This window comes from Amblyomma americanum, chromosome 10 (assembly GCF_052857255.1).
Source record: "Amblyomma americanum isolate KBUSLIRL-KWMA chromosome 10, ASM5285725v1, whole genome shotgun sequence".
NCBI classification, from domain to species: Eukaryota; Metazoa; Arthropoda; class Arachnida; order Ixodida; family Ixodidae; genus Amblyomma; species Amblyomma americanum.
The window spans coordinates 131,287,765-131,309,563 of NC_135506.1; the positions used below are offsets into that span (position 1 = coordinate 131,287,765).

Consider the following 21,799-nt stretch of genomic DNA (forward strand, 5'->3'; position numbering starts at 1 on the left):
TTTGCGGCACGCGTCATCCCGTGGCGACGAAGTTGAAGTGCCGTTCGATACCAAACTGTCCAGACAGATGGAGGAGCTGCTTATAGGTGGTTCTTCCGCGCACGGCAGCGGCGAGGGCTGCCGCTCGCCTTAAAAGAGCTGTTCCAGTAAACCGTTCACCTCAAGCTTAGCCAGCTTTTCAGCTTTGACGGCACTGTTGGCCCCAGACTCTTTGGTCTGCTCCTGATGCTTCGTGTTCGCTTCTGGAGGCGCATCTCCAGGCTTGACTTCTAGTTTTACCGTGGCAGAGGGGGTCACTGCCATGTCGATTGTCTGGACCGACACACTTCGGAACTTCTGATCGCGCCAATCTTCTCCGGATAGAGACGACATATCGGCATTTGATTCAGGTTTCCCTAGAGTGGCGCAACGTGGGCCTGGAGAAAGGAAGCAGTCAAACTGTTTGTTGACTTCAAAGTTTGTGAGCTGTGGTGAAGGCGTCTGCAGAACGTCCCACACTGGCTAAGTTATATATATATATATATATATATATATATATATATATATATTGTTGGCTCCCTTTATATATATATATATATATATATATATACATATATATATATATATATATATATATATATATATATATATATATATATATATATATATATATATATATATATATATATATAAATATATATATATATATATATATATATATATATATATATATATATTCGCAGACAAGTTAAAGGAAATGAGGGGCCCGTTTGACAAATTTATGAAGGGAGCCAACAGTCACCGAAACCAAGGTGCATAGGGGAACGTTATTATTTTTTTTTAATGTGTTATGCTTATCAGTGGGATAATAATACTTAGATTATTAAATCGCTTAAAGAAAATTACTTATAAAGCAGCAGAAAAAACAACCATGCCGCCGGTGGGATCCGAACCCACGACCTCCGAATATCGCGTCCGGTGCTCTTACCAACTGAGCTACGGCGACGGCTGTCCAATCTGCTGCTCTCGTGGGAATTTATGTTTACTGTGTGTAAGCGAGCCTTGAGAGTGTTCACCAGCGCCACCCTCGACCATAGCAGCGGACGTAGCACGTCCTGTAATACCGCGAGCGTGACGTAGAACGTCATCTAACGGCGAGGGCGGAAACTGTGCGAGAGCCCTCTTATGCTACCTATGACATCAAGACTGCCAGAACCGAGACCCTCGTTAAGCTATTCGCAGACAAGTTAAAGGAAATGAGGGGCCCGTTTGACAAATTTATGAAGGGAGCCAACAGTCACCGAAACCAAGGTGCATAGGGGAACGTTATTATTTTTTTTTTAATGTGTTATGCTTATCAGTGGGATAATAATACTTAGATTATTAAATCGCTTAAAGAAAATTACTTACAAGCAGCGCTGGTGAACACTCTCAAGGCTCGCTTACACACAGTAAACATAAATTCCCACGAGAGCAGCAGATTGGACAGCCGTCGCCGTAGCTCAGTTGGTAAGAGCACCGGACGCGATATTCGGAGGCCGTGGGTTCGGATCCCACCGGCGGCATGGTTGTTTTTTCTGCTGCTTTATAAGTAATTTTCTTTAAGCGATTTAATAATCTAAGTATTATTATCCCACTGATAAGCATAACACATTAAAAAAAAATAATAACGTTCCCCTATGCACCTTGGTTTCGGTGACTGTTGGCTCCCTTCATAAATATATATATATATATATATATATATAAAGGGAGCCAACAATCACCGAAACCAAGGTGCATAGGGGAAAGTTATTTTTTTTCTTTAAATGTGTTATGCTTATCAGTGGGATAATATTAATTAGATTAATAAATCGCTTAAAGAAAATTACTCATAAAGCAGCAGAAAAAACAACCATGCCGCTGGTGGGATCCGAACCCACAACCTCCGAATATCGCGTCCGGTGCTCTTACTAACTGAGCTACGGCGACGGCTGTCCAATCTGCTGCTCTCGTGGGTATTTATGCTGCTTTATGAGTAATTTTCTTTAAGCGATTTATTAATCTAAGTATTATTATCCCACTGATAAGCATAACACATTGAAAAAAAAATAATAACATTCCCCTATGCACCTTGGTTCCGGTGACTGTTGACTCCCTTTATAAGTTTGTTAAACGTGCCCCTCATTTACTTTACCTTGTCTGCTAATAGCTTAACGAGGGTCTCGGTTCTGGCAGTCTTGATGCCACAGGTTGCTTAAGAGGGCTCTCGCACAGTTTCCGCCCTCGCCATTAGATGACGTTCCACGTCACGCTCGCGGTATTACAGGACGTGCTACGTCCGTCGCTATGGTCGAGGGTGGCGCTGGTGAACACTCTCAAGATTCGCATACACCAAATAATAAACATAAATACCCACGAGAGCAGCAGATTGGACAGCCGTCGCCGTAGCTCAGTTGGTAAGAGCACCGGACGCGATATTCGGAGGTTGTGGGTTCGGATCCCACCGGCGGCATGGTTGTTTTTTCTGCTGCTTTATGAGTAATTTTCTTTAAGCGATTTATTAATCTAAGTAATATTATCCCACTTATAAGCATAACACATTAAAAAAAATAACTTTCCCCTATGCACTTTGGTTTCGGTGACTGTTGGTTCCCTTTATAAGTTTGTCAAACGTGCCCCTCATTTACTTTACCTTGTCTGCTAATATATATATATGTGTGTGCGTGTGCGTGTGCGTGTAATATAATATAGAATCACCAAAAATTGGAAAACATAAACGGATTCAATTCACGATGTTTCGGCTGGAGGACCAGCCTTTTTCGAGTGTAGTACCTAAATAATCTGCGATTCGCTGATGACATTGACTTGCTGAATCACTCAGGAGGAGAACTGCAAATCATGATCAATGAGTTATACATGGAGAGCAGAACGCTGGGTCTAAAAATTTACATGCACAAACCCAAAGTAATGTTCGACAGCCTAACCAGAGAGCAACAGTTCACAATTGGAAACGAGGTGCTGGAAGTGGTAAAGGAATACTTCTACTTAGGGCAGATAGTGACAGCTTATTCGCATCATGAGTGGGAAATAACTATAAGGAAAAGGATGGGGTAGAGCGCATATGGCAGGTTCTCTCATATCGTGAATGGCAGTTTACCAATATCCTTCAAGAAAAAGTGTACAACACCTGTATCTTACCGGCACACACCTACGGAGCAGGAACGTGGAGGCTAACGAAAAGGGTTCAGCTTAAATTAAGGACAACGCAGCGAGCCATGTAAAAAAACATGATAGGTGTAACGTTAACAGACCGGAAGCGGGGAGAATCGGTGAGGGAACAAACGTGGGCTAATGACATTGTCGTCTAAATCAAGAGGAAGAAATGGGCATGGGGAGGGCATGTAATGCGAAGGCAAGATAAACGCTGGTCCTTTAAGGGTAACGGAGTGGATTCCAAGAGAAGGCAAGCGTAGCAGAGAGCGGCAGAAAATTGAATAGGCGGATGAGATGAAGTTTGCGGGCATAGGGTGGGCGTAGCTGGCAAAGGACAGGGTTAATTGGAGATACCTCGCCTTTGCCCTGCAGTGGGTGCAGTCAGGCTGATGATCATGTTGATGATGACCCAGAAGTAAGAAGCCGTTGTTGCCATTCTCGCCTGCTCACTCAAAAGTCATCAGGAGAGGTATTGCTATGAATTGCTTTCTTAATCCACTGCAAGAGAGATACCACTCCAGCATAAAGTCAAGTTTTTGTAAAGGATTGAAGCGTTTAGAAGCCGCTGGTTCTTATTCAAAAGGCATTTTGAACGCGATGGCAGAAACGTTGCTGCAGAAGATTAAGATCCAATATCTAAAAATGGCTCATCCGACTGGAAGTCAGCGGAAAAGACATTGGAGGACGCTTAAGCTCAGTCTTTAAGTGTGGAACGCGATAGTGTGGTGCTGCGTCGGAACACCATCGCCTTGCCCGTTGGACAAATCGCTCGGAGCCTCTAGCAAGGGTGTGACATTCCCGTAGAGCCAATGGGGACGATTTTGAAATGCGACGGTGGCGGTGCCTGGGAGTTGGCGGTAAAGGCATAAATTGCTCAAAACTTTTTGAAACAAGCTCAGCCAAGCCAATCCAGAAAAATCCAATATGGCGGCGTTTGTTTACCCGGCTGGTTGCGGGCGGTTGCTCGCGCGTTCGTGGTGCTGGCGGCCGCTAGCTCGATGCAAGCTTCGTAAATACTGGTGACTTGCTGCTCCCGCGCTGCATTCCCGCTTGATTTCCTAAGTACTTACGACATCTGCTTACCCGCTTTTGCATTTCGATGTGTCTGTTGAGGCAGCACGGTGCATGGTGGCGAGCGGCGCGGCCAGCGCGGCTGATTAGCAGCTGCTTAGGGCGCTCGCTCGAGTACCAAAAACGTAAATAGTTTTCTCCAAAGAACAGTTTATTAAAGGAAACATCAGTAGTGACAATCGATGTACAAAAGTGATTTTAGGCATCTTGGGCATTGCAATATCAGTGACAATCGTTCTAAAAATCAAAATTAATAAATTCCATTATGGAAACCTAGAACACATGAGCGAGTGCACAGAGAATATATACAGGGTACAAAGAGGTAAGGTACTATCAAGGTAGGTCCGGTACATATAAGCATGTGCTACATTCATGTAGCATATGCTTTTGTGCAGGTTCAGATGAACAGCAGTGAAGTACAACATCCGAGATGTATTGAAATGTATCTGTCTGTGGCTATGCATACACACATACAGAGAAGGGCAGCGAAAAGTTTCAGCCTTTCACTCGTTGCATCAGACTAAGGACAACATAATATGCTGCAGTGCTATAACTTAGTAAACAGATGCCATGAAAAGAACTTAGGTAACCTTGGGCACGTTTAGCTCTTGGCAGATGAGTTACAGGCTTGCATGCTTTAGGACACAGCTCGTCTGCCATGCCCTATTTTGGTTTCTTTGTTTTGTAGATACCAAGGGGAGGAAGATGCAACCAGGGCAGGCCGAGAATTGTGTGGAGAAGCGACTTTATGAAAATTCTCTGAACAGTTGTGGCCGTGGCTGGTGACGAACAGTAATTGGAGGTCATTAATTCAGCTTGCGATGACACATTGGGGTGTAACAAAATATGCGTGCGTATAAATAACTCATCTGAGAAATGAAAACGCACAGGGTTCGTAACAGGCCAGTAATGTTTCTCTATGTGGCGTTATACTGCATCTACCACAATGTCCAGTTATTATATTACTGAATGGTAAATTGCAAGTGGTCCGTGTACTGTACAGTATCTGCAAACGCTTATGGACGCCACACAGTTCAGCGTAATGCGCCGGCCGCTGCTATTGTGCCCCTCATGACCCATGTGTTGCTCCAAAAGGTGAAACCCCAAACGCTACAACTTCCAGAAGGAAAAAAAAAGCAACTACAAATAGCACCGCAGCATATTTCGAGCACGCTTGTATTGGACACCAGCAAACATGTCAAACATTTTTCATCTTATGCGTACACCCCTCTTAAATGTTACAGAGCCGAGCACCTGAGCCAGTCCGCGTTTGCTGCCTGTGGGTTCTGCTCTCTGTTTCATACATCAGGTGCAATGCTGTCAAAGCTAGCGCTCTTGTTTGCGCTGCCTGCATCCATGACCAAAAAGTAGTGCGTTCCTTGTGGTGAGCGAAACATGGTGAATGCTTTGCCTACAGGCTTACTACATGACGCATTTATCATGAGCTTGATTAAATGCACTGTTATTGCTGACGACACGCTGTTGCTTTGTCAATCCTCAGACCACTCGGCCACAAAACAAGCACGGAATAACATACCTCCCTTCATTTTTCCTTGCTGATTACTTTCGTACATTTCACTGTGTTGTACCTTATGTATGAAATGAACTGTAGCTATCACCAATTTTCCCAGCAGCATAACAGAGGGCAAGCCATGACCAGAGGTTGCCAAGTTATATACCACAAGAACTCCTGGGTTCCGCAGAGCACTTTTTGGTTTTTGCGAGCACCTGAATCGATGTATGCTTCAACATTATGGTGTGCTTCACAAATTTACTTTTTGCACAAATGGCACTGTTACTGATCATAAGAACTATGGTTAGCATACAGCCAGTCATTAACTGAATTCTGGCATTCCTTGAAGGGCACTGAGCCTGTATACTTGTCACGCAGGAAGAAAGAGAAGCCAAAACAAAACGGTTTCCCTAGCACCTCTTGTAAGTTGTTAGCATTCAGCAATATTAATTTGAGAACCAATGGTCATAGCAATGCTCATACTAACAAGGCACACAAGGCTTCTAGAAGGCAAACTTGTACTTTGTAAAAGAAGTAACGCAGCAGGAGCAAAAGCAGTCAGTACAGTATATGTGCAATCGGAGCAGAATTACGGATAAACAGGTACATAAATACTTATATACATAAAAAATAAATAGTACAACAAAAAGTTAGAGAGCACATGTGTAGTAAGTAGGCAGCATTAAAAATCCAAATACAATAATATCCTAACACAGTGCCTCATGAATTTAGCCGGCTAATTTGCGCCTCTTTCTGGCGGGAGCACTCTGTTTTGTTTTTGACGTCATGCTCCTGTTTAAAAAGGAAAGGTGCCAATGCAGCCTTGTGCGGCAGAATAATTTAAGGAATTTAATTTTGCAGCCTAATGAACAGAAAACAGCTTGCTGGTTAGGCATCCTCTCAACAAGATTCCTGGACACATTGGACAAATGAGCACAGCAAGAGATTTCTTTTCTGAAGGCCGAATCCAATTTCTTTATATAATTTAGACATGCCTCAGAAGTTGCGGCAATTGACTGGAAAAGGTGCTCGGGAACACCATTCTCCTTGAGTAGTGCAAAGAATTGGTGTCGTCCATGGAGAGAGCCACCGTCTGCTGCAAGGAGTGTTCCCTCACATGTGCATTCTGTGGTTCTCTGGTCAAGAAAGCTCTTCACAAGAGTGCCAGCGACATGGTACACAACATTTTCGTATACTATGTCAGGGGCATCTTGTGAAGACGCCTGCAAGTCAGATGAACCTGAGCCTTGCTGCCTGCTGTGGCTTGTGCTTGGAGTGCTGCTTGGTGACAATACTGCAGAAACACTCTCCAAGTTGGTGAGGAACGCATGTGTTGTCACTTCGCAGTTTCCTTGCGAAAGTTTGAAAAGTTGGCCAATCCAAATATGTTTTACAGCAGCCACGAATTGGTACACATTAGGTGTCTCATTGCAGCCATGTTTTTGACGAACTATTGCAAAAAAATTTTCCAACGGATCCTGCTGCAACCGACGAGTGAAAAGATGAGTGTAATCGAAATCTGCCTTTAGATCTGTCCACAGCAGAAGTAAGGCTTTGATTGTAATCTGCCAACCTTTGATGGTGTGTGGTTGCTTGTCCAGAGGACCACCAAAATGCCATTGGGCGATCCAATCTATGCACGACTCAAGGAAGACATGATGTTCCGAGCCTTCTGTCATTGCGTACCGCAACTTGTCGTCCTGCTTTTTCAGGGCCGAACTGTTCAGGCAGTCAAAAAGCTTATCCATCCTTTCCGTGAACTCTGCTGTAAATTTTGCATCAACAGGAAGCTCTTGAATGGCAATGAGAGTGAGGAGTGCCACAGATACGGATTCGCTGAACACTTGTGTGGCGTACTTCACTCTCATGTCAGCAAAGGGCATCCTGTAGATGTGTTGCTCTTTTAGTTTTTTTGCCAATCTGCTTTTGAGATGCTCAACTGGTGTTTTGGAGGCCCGATCAATGTGACGAGTTTTTTTGTAAAGGGTTTCGATGTGTGTCCAGTCAACAACCTCAGAGCCAATGGTGAGCTTATGTCGTCGCAAATTATTTCTTGTGCATTTGATTAGGTGTGGGGTGTCAAACATGAAGTATATTTTGCGGTTGTTGACAACAAAATATGGTTCATGGATAGAATGGATGAGCATTCTTGACAGACTCACATTGTTCGACCCTTGATCACAAATGACCGCTTTCACCAGAAGACCTTTGGTTTGAAGCTGCTGAATTAAATCTAATAGCAGCTTGCGCATTGCAAGAACTGAAGTTGCATTGTGGGACGCTGCAAAGGCTACTGGCTGCATCCAACTTCTTGATATGCCAGACACCGCCATAACAAGGGCTATGTTTGCCACACGAGAAGTCCTAGTATTCCCATCATCTGTGAAGCCAATTACAATATCTTTTGATTGATCATACATCAAATTTTTTTTCAAGGATATTTCATCGAATAAAAGACAGCATGCTTTGTCTTGTAGTGGCCAATCTTTTGTAATTGATTCTATTGCATCCATGGCACCTGGAATGATACCAGGTGTCATTGGGATGTCTGCCAGCCAGCGCCTTAGCGTCCTCACATGTGGCAAATGGAGCATTTCTCTGAGGAAGCGATAAGCTTTTGGAGAGTGAAAGAACAAATTGAGAGCGAATTGTTTCATTTGTTTTGACCAGTGGTTTTTGGATTTCGGAAATGAGCAGAGCCTGATTTGAGCTTTAACCAATTCAAAAAGGTCTTGTGGCAAATGCGGTTCAAGCTTGTTGAGAGCCTCCTGCTGCGTTACTCGCCTTGTGTCGTGCCTTTTCCTAATCCGACTCAGTGCCTTTCGGTACCTGTCGCTTCGAGAATGCAACTTCTCGAAGCGCTTTTTGGTGCGAGGGGTGTACACAACTGCGCCCTTCCTCCGCCGACTCTAGGGCGTTCCTGATGCTGGTGTCATCACTGGCTGTCTGACACTCTCTTTGGCACCGCTGAGGCCACTAGGACCAGCTTCAGCTGCAAAAAATATATAAAAAAAGCATATTTATGTTTGCCTCAGAGCGAGACCTACATCTACATCCCTCACAAAATCAAGATTAGGGTGCAGTCACAGGGCTACAGGTTGCCAAACTTGCAGGGCAATGTTTTTGTGTGAAATGATGAATACAGTCGTGCCCCGTTAATATGATCCTCGCTGATAGGGACAGTTTTTTCTGGCGACCAACTTTACGCCTCGCTTAAATGGAAACTAGTTGCTCGTAATACAGACAGGGTAATAGTTAATGGATCTCATTGTTATCCATGTGTTTTGCCTGCTTAATATTCAGAGCAATTTTTCATGACAAGCTTGAGTTAAGCAAATGGAAAAAACCAGAAATATTTATGTGCAGTAAAGCGATACCTACACGCTGTTACGGGCCTGCCGATACCCATCATGAATATATCAAGGTTACCGATGCATACTTTTTTAATTGAAGTGGAAGGTTGTAGTTTGCAATAAATTCTAATGTTTTCTTGAGTACTTACCATAATCAGGTGAGTCCCATGATGCTGATGCAATCACTCTGATGGGTGTGCTTTGGGCAGCACCTGTCAAATAAATAAACACACTGTGGGAGGCTTCAACCAAGTATTTTAATTCTCAGGTGCACATTTTTAGCCTGGCTACGCAGCGTGTATGTGAATGGTAAGCAACAGGCTAGTGAAGCAATTTCCACAACAAGTACCTGAGAAGGCTATCCAATGTTTTCATTGAGCTGAATGAAAAATTACCTGTAAATATAATTCTGTACAGATAACACAGGGGTCCACCACGTAAACAATGCATTCATACATATGCACACAGAAAAATATATGAAATACTAGTTGGTGAGCATAAAGTTAACACTTGTTTCTTCTCTTCTGAAACAAATGTCTGGCATCCGAAGTAGTGGTACAGTAAGATGTGCCGACGTGCACCTAATTATTGCACACCACGACATAATTGCACACTGCTGCTATTGCAGAGGGTTAATTTATTACATGCAAATCTGCAGCAATAGTGCTGCAGTCCATTGTTGAATTTTCATAGATTATCACTGCACTATTAGTGCATTGCACCTACCTTCTTCGTCAGCTGGGGGAGGGGGCGTAGTCTGCACATCAGTGAGCTGCGGGGCACGTGAAGAGTGTGGGTCGTCTGCAATTAAACGACCACTTAGACACTCCCAATCTAAAGAAATCAGCCAGCAAAGTAATTACATATGTTTATTTATTTGTGCTATGACAGAGCCCTCAGCATAAGTAATACTGCATTACAGGGTTAGCCTGAACCAAATGAAAAGTTCTTCATTTCAAGCTGTAATGTAAAACAGATCCTGACTTAGTGCACCTACCTGTGTCATGGACAGCAGAATCTGCACCAGCAATTGTGCCTAGCCCAAGTGTTGATGGCAACGGCAAGTAGTCTGAAATATAGGTACCACTTAGTTACTCCCAAGGAAAACAAACCAACTGGTGTAGTGAGACATTAGGAATGTTTTCCTATGCAAGATTGCAGGAAGACTTACCGTGACCAAGCATGACTTCCACTGGTGCAGCAGTGGACTGTAGTGGTGAAGCGGATTCAATGCCTATGCGAACAAGGAAAAAAAGATAGCCAATCAAGCTCTGCATAGCAGCACCTTCTGCTCAGTGCACAGTATGGCCTTGATGTTCTATTTGGAACGGTTTCTCTTGCTGGGAGTTAGTGTGATCTTAAATTGGGCTTAAATCGTTTTTGTGAGTTTGTAGGCAGTTACGATTAAAAAGGAAAAATTTGTGCGATCAATATACCGCGACATACAAAATAGCGCAGCAGCACACAGGAAGAAGAATGAAAACACACAAACGAACACTTTACTGTGAACCACGAGGCCATAAATTCACTTGATGTGCATTGTAGGAAATACAAATCAAACTGCAAACCTATCTATGAAGCGTGCAATGTCACCACTATTAATGCTTGCAAACTTATTCCCGAAATCATTCAGGAAGAAATCAGATAGCCTAAGTGACATGTGCATCGCTAAATATCCTGGCGGGTTGCTCCTCAAAGAACCATTTTTACCTTAGAAACCGGTAAAATGTTTACCCTCCATGCTTGCACAATATGCGGCCACTTCATGTATAATTACCGCCTCGTGTGTCACAATAAGCTGCTGGCAGTTTGTGCGTGTGTGTGTTCTTTCTTGACCCTGTGTGCTATTTTGGAGTGAATTCGCGCAGTCTGCCCTCTATTCACCGCAGCGAACAGTAAGTAATAATGACAAGAATACTAAACATAGAGTTGTAAAAATTATTTTCCTCACTGCTGCTGGAGTGCACTATCCAGCATCTGATTGTTAATATGGTTAAGAGAAATTTAAGCTACAACATGGTACACAACTGCAGTCTGATGCAACTGAAACAATGGCCACATGACATTGAAGCAGGAAAGTTTTGTGCCCGGGAAGTGATGTTTGCAGTTAGCCTCTATGAATGCAATTGTTCCCTTTGGTCTTACATTTACAGGATGGGTTTTTCTGAAAATAGTGCCCTCACCTTGTGCCGCACCTTCTTCATAGAAATCTGCAACAAAAAAGCCACAGGATATACTGAGGGATCAAGCTTGGGAAGAATTTACTGGGAGAGGAATTTTGCTTACCCGGGTGCACCAAGGCTCTTAGACGAGGCTCATGCACCTTCACGGAAGGGACTGCTTCATGCGTGAGCCTTGTGCAGGCATCACTAGTGAAGCAATCCCTCGTGAAGTGCTTTGAGCAGAGCCTGTATGTTTTGTAGACCTTTTTCCTTGGTGTCTCCAGGAGTTCAAGCCTATTGGCATATTTCAGCCAAATGGAGAATCTGAAAAACAGCCAAATAACATGATTTCATACATTTTAAAGGTTTGCATACCTCACTTCAGGAATGCTTATTAGCATCTCCTTACACAGCAAAGGGGTACGAACATTATATAACATATATGCGTGAAAACAACTGTGGCAGGATGCAAGCAAAATAAGACAGCAGTTTGTAACAATGTGCCACAGCCTGCTAGTCTATTGCTATGCTGGCCAATCGAAACGATGAATGAAATCACCTTTTTAATGTCTGGCTATGATCGACAAGCCAGAACCTTTAAAATTCTTGAGCTTATGTTTTCTTTTGTGATCTGCTTTTGGTTTAGGTAACAATAACTAGTTCTTTGTTCCAACTGCTTTTTGGGTGCGGCATAATTTTGTGCAGCAGATAGAAATGGGGACAGAGCTTCACTGCAGACTTAAGCTCTATCTGATCATAGCAATTATTCCACTCACACTTTTCTCTAGGTAACTGCATACTAACCACCACCCATGATTCGTTCTTTTCTAATTCCTCCATTAAACACAAGTGCCAATGTAGCTATGCTATGGCAGACAGCTGCTTGCCCACAAATTTGAAGTCTGGATTAAGAACAGCAGGTAAATGAACCAGTAGGCACAGTTTTTCATCTTTTGCTTTCACTGTGATCAAATGGGAAGTGTGAAAGGGATGTGAGCAGAACATCAACAGGAAACACTGCTCTTTCAAGAAACTGAAGGTGCAGGCAAATAGCATGGGTCCAGAAGAAGGGGAAAAAAGTGCTTAAGCAAGGGAAATGTCCCAAAAAAGACACAGACAAGAAGAAAGCGACCTTCGCCTTCCCCTCACCCACCCGCCGGAAACGAGCGTTTCAGGCGTACTAGGCGAACCTATTTGCGAGCTTCCCAAAAGCTGTCAAGGACAAGGCGCGAGATAAGAGACATATGTGAGGAGATGGGAATAATGCGGAGAGTTCAGAGCCCTCCAAGGTCAGTCGTGCGCCCCGCGAGCGAGCAGCGTAGAGGACAGCCGGGGTGGAGTGTGGAGCGAAATTTACAATGCTGGAGCGGCAGCACTACGGTAGGCAATAGTTTCGAGAAACGCTTCCACGGAGTACATGGGTGGTTGAGCGCGGATATCGCGAGGAAAAGCTCCGGTAAAAGTAAGAAAAACAAGACCGGCGGACTTTCTATATGCGGCTCACGGCGTGCAATGGACTTTCAGCGCGGTGTCCAACACTAGTGGTGTTAGTCTGAACAGCTCGATAATTTATGTGACGTGCATCACTGCTGCAGAAACCATGCACGAACACGCAAGAAATAATATTCAAGCGCGCTGAACTCCGTAAAGAAACAGCCAAACTGAGCATTACAATTACTCCGCTGACGACGCTATAGGCACAGAAGTTAGAATATTCATATTTAAAATACACTCTGAGGGCACCGGAATCTGCGGGGAATAAGCTTTTAAAGGCAGCGAGAAAAGTCAGTGAGTCAGACACACACACACACACACATGCGAACAAGCAAGCAAGGTAACTAACGGTCCCACGCTTATGAGAGGCAACGGCTGTTGGGCCATCTCAAACTGCAGCACCTTCCCTTAATTTTGCTTTAATGTCCTTAAACGTACTTATCAAACTCATCTCGCAAAGCCAAAGCCACTGCAGTAAACAGCGCCAGGTAAAACTAGTTCTATTCCGTCGGCAATTTCAAATGGTAACGACCAAGGGCGGTCAAAACAAAGGCACAACGGTCGCCAACGGCTATGCAAAGAGGGATACGATAGTCAGTGAATTCATAAATACCTGTGGTCAGAAGGAAATCTGAAGAGATGTTCTCCACTCTTGCCGGATGTGCTGCACCACTTCGCGCAACAATACATATGCGACATGACGCTGAGGACGGTAATCACGCTGGTCCAGTGCGCACGTCGCGTCGGCAGTCGCTCGCGTAGTTTCGGTATGCTTGCGCCGGTCGCTGTCGTCTGCTGCCACTGCGCTGCAGCGTTGCCCGCGGCGGCGCTGGCGGCGCAGACGCGTTGTGTCATTTTCGCAATTTATTTCTTTGATATACTATTTTTAATGCTTACGACTGGTTATATTTTCATTCATAAGCATGTTTGTGTTGTCTACTATGGTCGAGAAATTTTACTTTTTATTAGGCTTGACTCCAGCCGCGTTTGCCGCCAGATACGAGGATCGCTGCAATCGTTCCGACCGTGGCGACACTTACGGCGCGGACGCGCAACTTGCAACATGCCACAGCACTGCCTCTAGTCTCAAAATGCAGACGCTGTTCCACACTAGCGCTCGTATACGGCTGCGGTTCGTCACACCTGTTCAGATACGAACGGCACTACGACGCAGATATGTCGCATTTGTGCGCGCCATCTTCCGGGCCAGCGCAGTCCAAGGCGAAGGAGAGTTTCAGTGGCTGCCGCAAAATGGCGCTACAACTGCACCAAGCACGGAGGAAATTTACCGAAAACGCATGGTACTCGCTTAATTCCGACATCTGTACTTTACATGCTCTTAATTACTCATGTACACCTCAGTACAGATCTCGAAGAAACGTCTCCAAGAAACCTGTACATTGAATAGACGTGCCTTTATTCATATTTATACGTCGCGCCCTCGTGGCCGAGTGTAAGTGTCCCCGTCTCGAGCATACATGAACATGGATACCTTGTTCGATTCCCTGCCTAACGCACGTTCTTTTTATATATTTAGTGAGCGTGCCCTGAGATTTTACGCAGCCTCCGAATATTTCCCAAGCGCGATGTCGACTGCTACAACTACTAAGACGCCTAAGGCTTTTCGACCTAACGAGCTGTACACGCTGTGGCGTAAAATTTGAGATGCTGCCATATGTGCATAGCATTTCCCACATCAGAAATGTTGCTGTGAGGTAAGGCTAACTATAGCGTCATCTTTTCTGCGCCATGGAAAGTTTAACGCCTTTGTTCGCGTATTGCGCGTGGCAAAACCAGACCTCCTGTGTGCGCGACGCAGCATGAAAACTTTTGCCTTACATGTCTGACACGTCTGTTGACAAGATTCTCCTGATTTGTGAAAAAGTATACAACGGCCGAACAGGCCGGCGAATCCATGACACGCTGAAAGAGCGCCACAACTATTTGAAGCCCACTGACGGAGAAATTCAGCCTCGCCACAGCCGTCATTGAGGATGTTATCCGCTGTTTTCCAATATTATACTTCTGGGCAGAGACAACGGCAAGGCGGAGCGCGAAATTCTCGAAGCATATCGAATCAGTGCGCCAGGGGATAATTGCATCTGCATGAAATTTTATCGCTTTGGAGCAGCAGTTTCCTTTCTCACTAGCACCTTTATTACCTCTCAACTACCACTGGTAGTCTGCGTGCTGCGCATGTCCGGCTAGTTTGTTTGGGGAGATAGCAGTTGTTCGTCCCATTCGCAGTCTGAGCCTCATCTCTTCTCTGCCCGTCGTCCTTTGGCTGGTTTGAATTTCTAAACCGAAATGCCCGTTGCAGCGCCACGCCGGCCAGGCCGACACCACGCACTGACTTGCACGCTGGGCCCCTACATGAAGGCTGACACTGTGCTCCCCGAGGACGGCCTGTGCAGCTACATCTTTCTTGATTGGCTGCCGGCCACAAAGGCTGCCGACCTGGCCGGACCCTTTCCGCCCAATGTGACGCGCTTCCTTAGTACGGCAGCAAGTTACATACGCACAGAGTTTGGCGTCGCCTTTGACTCCAAGTAAGTGCCCTGTGCGGTTTCCTCTATCATGCAGTTAGTGTTGCTTCGAAATGATCTCCGTTCTGGCGAGTTCTTGAGATTTGGTCGTGCTGACATACTGTAACATTGTAATATCCCTTATGTAATACCCCTGTTGGGGGCATATGTGCTGCACAATAAATATATAAATGAATTTAGATGAACCAACATCTAGACTGGTTGCAAGTATACATACAATGGTCAGAAAGGCTTGTCACGCTGCCTTAGAGCAGCGCCATTTTATACTGACGGTTTATTTATTTAATTTAGTGGCTTTACAGGCCTCAATAGAGCCATTGTGTAATGGGGGTGGGGGGGGGGGGGGCAAATGCAAAAGTTTGTGTAAGAAACAGTTAGAAATCGTAAGCATAATAAAAGTACAGCAAAATAGACCAAAATGAAGTCAGCTGAGATAACAAGATATCGTTATTAATAAGAAGTTATATGATGTACAAGGCAACAATGCGTCAAGGAACAAAAATAGGGGTAATGCACAAGTATCATACAAAAGAAAAAATATTTCAGGCATGCGTGAGGAAAAGTGCGCATAAACTAAACGAAAGTGGCAATATTCTAAAGTAGCTGGAAACAAAGTTATATGGATTATGAGCATAGAAATGACGTGCTTAGCGTTATCAGCGAAGTGTTTGAGTAATGTTCGCGAAACCTGCCCTGATTTCGATGAGTAGCGATGCAGGCCGGAAGATCTGATTTTAGGAGCAAGACACCTTACCTTTTGCGCTCGTGTGTGTGTGTGCGTGTTTCTCCCTCCCGTCCTGTGTTATTCTGCGCAAAGTTTTTAATTACTTCTCCCATTCGAGCGTTTCTTGTCCGTCCGAGATTTCGCGATGGCGGCCGGTCATACGATGAATTCGCTGCAGCATCGTGCTAAATCTGCTAAACCAGCATCCTGCATCGAGCTAAACCAGCCAGGTAAGCCATGAGAGGACTAGGGATGAGGTAGTGGAGTGGGAAGGGGACAAAAGAGGGAGACGGCCAGTAGAAGAGAAGTGCAATATCAACAATGATTCTAGGAAATTTGGAGCAGGAGGGTATGACAAGAAACAGTAAAAAAAATTGGTCGTGGTTTAGCTCTGGTTAAACCTGTAGTGGCGCGATAGCTACAGCTGGCCGAGTGGAACTTGCTCAGTTTAATTGCACAGTAAATCTTCCGCCGCTCCGTTTCGCTGGGCGTTCCTTCATCTTCTTTGCGCACAGCTGTGGGAGCTCGGTTTCGCTGGCGCGTCGCGCCGCCTGCAGCAGCAGCTGCTCCGCACCACATGGCTGGTCACGTGACCAACCACGTGATTAGCCACGGCGCCGCGCCGGCAGCTGCTCCGAACCACGTGACCAACCTCGTGACAGCGTGGCGGCACAACCACGTCGTGGCAGCGCAGCCACGGGGTGGCGACGCAGCCAAGCTTAAGGCTCGAAATTCTATCCCAATGTAGCTATCGCTAAAAAAGTCTTGCTGGTGTATTCTGCATGCCTCTCTACAACTGTGGCACCAATTGTGACTTATTATGTCATTTCGTTACTCTCCCCTTTCCCCCTCATTTAAAACTCCTCGGAGGGGTCTTTAACAGTCAATAAATAATGATGATGTCTGTCTGAATTTTTGCGAATGGTGAGCTTGGGAAATAGAGACAGGTTGTGGGGCAGGGAGAATCGCAGGTAGTACTCCTGCATGAATCGCAAGTAGTACGTGGAGGCGGCTTACATGCCCTCAAGAATACAGAGAAAAATGGCTGGACCTTTTCTAACACGGGAAAACTTTCAACGGGTATGATGACTCACTGAAATTTATGCAGGCCTGCTTCGCAGCATAAGAACCGGCATGATTGTGGCCTTAAAATCAATGTACTGTTACGTTTCGCCTACGACGCGCGGTATAGCCGGCGCGGATGCAACGGACGCCGGGGCTTCGTTCAAAGTGGCGGTCATTTTGGGCCCGTTCAGTGCTGCCGTAACGCCTCCCGCCAAGCGCGTCCAGGCAGGTTTCAATGCCACGTGTCGTCGTGTGTGCATGTGTGTGTGTGTGTGCATGTTGGTGCCCACGCTTGTCAAAGCGCGGCAGCCGGGGAGAGGAGCTCCCCAACTGGGAGGCGAGGAGGTCTGACCGGCGCCGGCCCGGCGGATGCGCACGTCACGTCTGAACGTGTCCGAGCGTCGCCGTATCGGGCGCCTCATCCCGAGCCGTTCCTTCTTGCCCTCGACTCCGAGGGTATAAAAGCAGCTGCCTCGGACGCCAAAGAGAGACTTCGATTTCTTCCGTCGAGTAACGTGGTCGCCCTGACCGGCTGCTCTTTTGCGAGCCAGAATAAACAAGTTGTTCTGTTGCCAGTCGACTCATCCTTTGCCAGGACCTTCGGATGTTTCCAGCTGTGCCCCAGGCCGCCAGGCCAACGCTACCCTTGGGGCTTGCAACCCATTTGCAACAACTAGTTGCCAGCGGTGGGATCCGACAACGGAGGCCAGCAGCGAAGATATGCGGTCGACTGTATGCTGAGCAGCACAACGACCATCTGGTTGCCTGCAGCGGAACGACTGCGCTGAATTCTTGGCTGCGAGGTTTGGTGAGTGCGGGACTTTCTTCTTCTGAGTTTTGCCAGGCTTTTGTTAGTGTCAAAACAGAGCTGGTAATTGTGTTGTCGTTGCTGCCGGGTTAGTTTGCGGCAAGACAATAGTAGGCAGTAGAGAAAGCAGCATTCGGAGCAGCCATGGATTTGAAGTCGTTGCGCAAACCGAAATTGCTGGAGCTTGCAAGAGAGTTGGGTCTGGATGTCTCAGACGAACTCAGAAAACCAGAACTGCTAAGGGCTATTCTGAGTTGGAGGCTGAGGATGACGAGCTGTCGGAATGCCTTGAGACTATTGAGGAGAGGGAGCAAAAAGAGAAAGACGAGCGCGAACGTAAAGAACAAAAGAAAAAGAGAAAGACGAGCGCGAACGTAAAGAGCGAAAAGAGGAGCGCGAACGTAAAGAGCAAAAAGAGAAAGACGAGCGCGAACGTCAACACGCTTTGGAAATGAAGCGTCTCGAGGTAGAGATGGAACGCGCTCGTAATGGAAGTCAGGCACACGGTGCAGGAGAACGGGTATCGTTCAAAATGACTGACCTGATGCGGCCATTTAAGCTTGGAGAGGACATTGGTTTGTTCCTGGTTAACTTTGAGCGAACGTGCGAGAAGCAGGGGTTCTCTCGGGAAACGTGGCCACAGCGCTTGCTCACTTTGTTACCCGGCGAGGCGGCCGACGTAGTCGCTCGCTTGAAGAGAGAGGAGGCAGAGGATTTCGACCAAGTGAAATCGAGTCTGCTAAAAAAGTACAGGCTGTCAGCGGAGGCGTTCCGTCGGAAGTTTCGGGAAAATGAAAAAGGCAGAAGTGAGTCATATACCTACAGGCTTATGTCAAACATGCAGGAGTGGCTCAAAGAAGAGAAAGCGTTTGGTGACCACGAGAAAATTCAGCAGTGTTTCGGGCTAGAACAGTTTTATAGTCGGTTACCTGAGAACGTGCGGTACTGGGTCTTGGATAGGCCAGACGTTAGTATAGTGGCTAAAGCCGCCGAGCTAGCCGAGGAGTTTGTGACGCGTCGGGCTCGCGGAGCTAAGGACGGTCAAAAGGGTGAATTTGGCTCCAAGTCCGAGAGGCCGAAGTTCACACCCATGAGAGCAAGGGGGGACACACGTAGTGCGGATGCGAGTGAAAGCAGTCCGACCGAACGTAAGGAGACGGCGGCAGCCGAAGCCGAACGCAGAAAGCGGTTCGAGACGAGGCAAGCTCGCGTGTGTTATACGTGCCAGAAGCCGGGTCACTTTTCGGCGCAGTGTCCTGAAACAAAAAGAAAAGTCGTGTGTTTGTCATTATGTAGCACTGACGAGAACATGAAGCTTCTCGAGCCTTACATGCGAGACTTCCTCGTGAACGGGAAAGAGTGCCGAGTGCTTCGTGATTCCGCAGCTACAATAGATGTAGTTCACCCCTCTTACGTAGAACCCGATATGTTCACGGGCGAGTGCGCATGGATCAAGCAAGCCGTGGAAGCTCATAGCGTCTGTCTGCCCGCAGCAAAAGTGCTTATTGAAGGACCTTTCGGAGCACTTGAGACGGAGGCCGTAGTGTCATCTATGCTGCCCCCCCCCCCCCCCCCCCAGTACCCGTACCTATTTTCGAACAGGTCCAATCACCTCCTGCGCGAGAAGGGGCTTTTGTTTGGTGACGCTAGCGTTCAGGCTTTAACCAGATCGAGAGTTCGGGAGCTCGCTGCAAAGGCGGTAGTTGCGGAGCCGACGTTGTCGAACAATGAGAAAGGGTCGGAGGCGCAGCAAGCTGGTATTCAGAGCACGTCCGAACTGAATAAAATTGAGCCTGTAGCGTTGAAGGCACCAGGTACTGGAGAGGAAATGCCCCGTACACGGGAAAGTTAGAAGAGCTTCCGGTCGAGCTTCCGGAACTAAGCTCAGTGACGAACAAGGAAGACACCGATCAGGTCATTAGTGACTTAATCATTAAAGCACCGCTGTCGGCTGAGCAGAAAACAGAACTACACCAACTCTTACAAGAGTTTCAAGGTCAGTTCTCTGAGAGGCCTGGTAGGACTTCTGTCCTTACTCATGATATAGAACTTACCTCCCCAGAGCCAGTACGATCCAAGGCGTACCGGGTGTCACCCCGCCAGCGCGATATTATGGAGGCTGAGGTAAAGAAAATGCTACAGCTCGGTGTTATTGAGGCGGGTGAGAGTGATTATACCTCCCCTTTGATTTTAGTTGAGGTGCCGGGCAACGAACCTCGTCCTTGCGTCGACTACTGCAGGCTTAATTCCATCACTAAGGATCAAATTTATCCGATCCCTAACATCGAGGAGCGCCTTGAGAAAGTTAGTAGCGCTCAGTTTATTTCCACCCTAGATCTTGTCAGGGGTTATTGGCAGGTTCCACTTACAGAAGAGGCTAGTAGGTATGCGGCGTTCATTTCACCAATGGGAACATTCCGTCCTAAAGTTTTGAGTTTTGGTTTGAAGAACGCGCCATACTGCTTTTCAAGCCTCATGGACAAAGTGTTGCGGGGACAGGAAGAATTCGCTTTACCGTATTTAGACGACGTAGCGATATTCTCCGCATCCTGGTCTCAGCATATGGCACACTTGCGGGCAGTGCTAACCCGCCTGCGCGAAGCGGGCTTGACAGTCAAGGCTCCCAAGTGCCAATTAGCACAGGCCGAGGTTGTCTACCTCGGTCACGTGATTGGACAGGGTCGTCGCCGCCCCTCTGAAATAAAGGTGGCCGCTGTGCGAGACTTCCCGCAACCGCGCACGAAGACCAATATTCGGTCGTTCTTAGGTGTGGCGGGCTACTATCAGAGGTACATCCCCAGGTACTCCGATATCGCGGCTCCCCTGACGGATGCTCTAAGAAAAACAGAGACCCAAACAGTCGTCTGGAGCGAGACACAGGAAAGAGCTTTTAGCGCCCTAAAGAGCGCCCTAACAAGCCACCCTGTGCTACGATCGCCAGACTACACAAAAGGGTTCGTTGTTCAGTGCGATGCTAGTGAGCGAGGCATGGGCGTTGTACTGTGCCAACGGGAAAATGGAGAAGTGGAACACCCCGTCCTTTATGCTAGTCGTAAGCTGACCTGTCGTGAGCAGGCGTACAGCGCCACCGAGAAAGAGTGTGCGTGTCTCGTGTGGGCCGTTCAGAAATTGTCATGCTACCTAGCCGGCTCGAGGTTTATCATTGAGACGGATCACTGCCCTCTCCAATGGCTGCAGACCATCTCTCCAAAAAATGGCCGCCTCCTGCGCTGGAGCCTCGCTTTGCAACAATATTCCTTTGAGGTGCGTTACAAAAAGGGGAGTCTCAACGGTAACGCCGATGGCTTAAGTCGAAGCCCCTAACGTAGGAATCTGCCTCAAAGTTGTTTGTTACTGATGTTTTCTTCCTGAGGCAGGATTTTTAACATATTGCTTTTGTTTAGTGTTTCAAAGTGATTATGTGATTAAGTGAATTTGTGGACGCGTTCTGAGTGCTGCTTGACTACTGTAAGGAACTAGGCAGTAGTATAAAAGGGGAAAGAGCCAGGCAGAGCTTAGTGAGGGTTGTCTCGTGCTTGCTGACTGAGCAGTTGCGTTTCGGCGTAGTTCTACCGCTTGCTGGGAACGAGAGCAAAAATGGCAACTCTCCCGAAGTCACTTTTCAGTCTCCTGTGTGAACCTGAACCTGAGAACGAGGCCTTCTCTGTGCGCTGCGCTCAAGCAACGTCGAGGGACGACCGGTTTCGATTACGAGCATCATCGAGCAACATTCCTCCGGACAGCGAATGCAGTCCCCTGACCATCGGGATCTCCTTCTCCCGGCGGGGCGGTCTGTTACGTTTCGCCTACGACGCGCGGTATAGCCGGCGCGGATGCAACGGACGCCGGGGCTTCGTTCAAAGTGGCGGTCATTTTGGGCCCGTTCAGTGCT

At 46.7% G+C, this 21,799-nt stretch overlaps 2 protein-coding genes across 6 annotated transcripts in view; one reads left to right on the forward strand and one right to left on the reverse strand.

Moving 5' to 3' along the window:
- The window catches only part of LOC144106728 (uncharacterized), a 467,224-nt gene that overhangs the window by 177,924 nt on the left and 267,501 nt on the right, over positions 1–21,799 (forward strand). For both annotated transcript variants that reach the window (XM_077639574.1, XM_077639575.1), the window contains one exon: positions 15,085–15,313. In XM_077639574.1, the coding sequence (XP_077495700.1) occupies positions 15,085–15,313 (229 nt within the window). The remainder of the gene's footprint in view (positions 1–15,084; positions 15,314–21,799) is intronic.
- LOC144107878 (uncharacterized) lies at positions 4,373–13,208 on the reverse strand. Of its 4 annotated transcripts, XM_077641100.1 has the most exons (7): positions 11,395–13,208; positions 11,292–11,318; positions 10,280–10,342; positions 10,106–10,177; positions 9,835–9,909; positions 9,258–9,320; positions 4,373–8,747 (listed from the first exon to the last, which is right to left on the reverse strand). In XM_077641100.1, the coding sequence occupies exons 3-7, from the start codon at positions 10,290–10,292 to the stop codon at positions 8,665–8,667; spliced, it is 306 nt and encodes a 101-aa protein (XP_077497226.1). In that variant the 5' UTR covers positions 10,293–10,342; positions 11,292–11,318; positions 11,395–13,208; the 3' UTR covers positions 4,373–8,664. The 4 variants fall into 4 exon arrangements, 3 of the variants coding, with proteins under 3 accessions (XP_077497226.1, XP_077497225.1, XP_077497224.1); XM_077641099.1 differs by lacking the exon at positions 11,395–13,208 and having other exon boundaries at positions 11,292–11,391; XM_077641098.1 differs by lacking the exons at positions 11,292–11,318; positions 11,395–13,208 and having other exon boundaries at positions 10,280–10,407.

Bases quoted from the DNA above. Each gene is read 5' to 3' on its own strand.
- LOC144107878 (XM_077641098.1), bottom strand. From the start codon at position 10,385: ATGCAGAGCTTGATTGGCTATCTTTTTTTCCTTGTTCGCATAGGCATT. The intron at 10,178-10,279 runs GTAAGTCTTCCT...CCTATATTTCAG, and splicing joins GGAAGTCATGCTTGGTCACG to ACTACTTGCCGTTGCCATCA. The intron at 9,910-10,105 runs GTAGGTGCACTA...GTTTAATTGCAG, and splicing joins TTCTGCTGTCCATGACACAG to ACGACCCACACTCTTCACGT.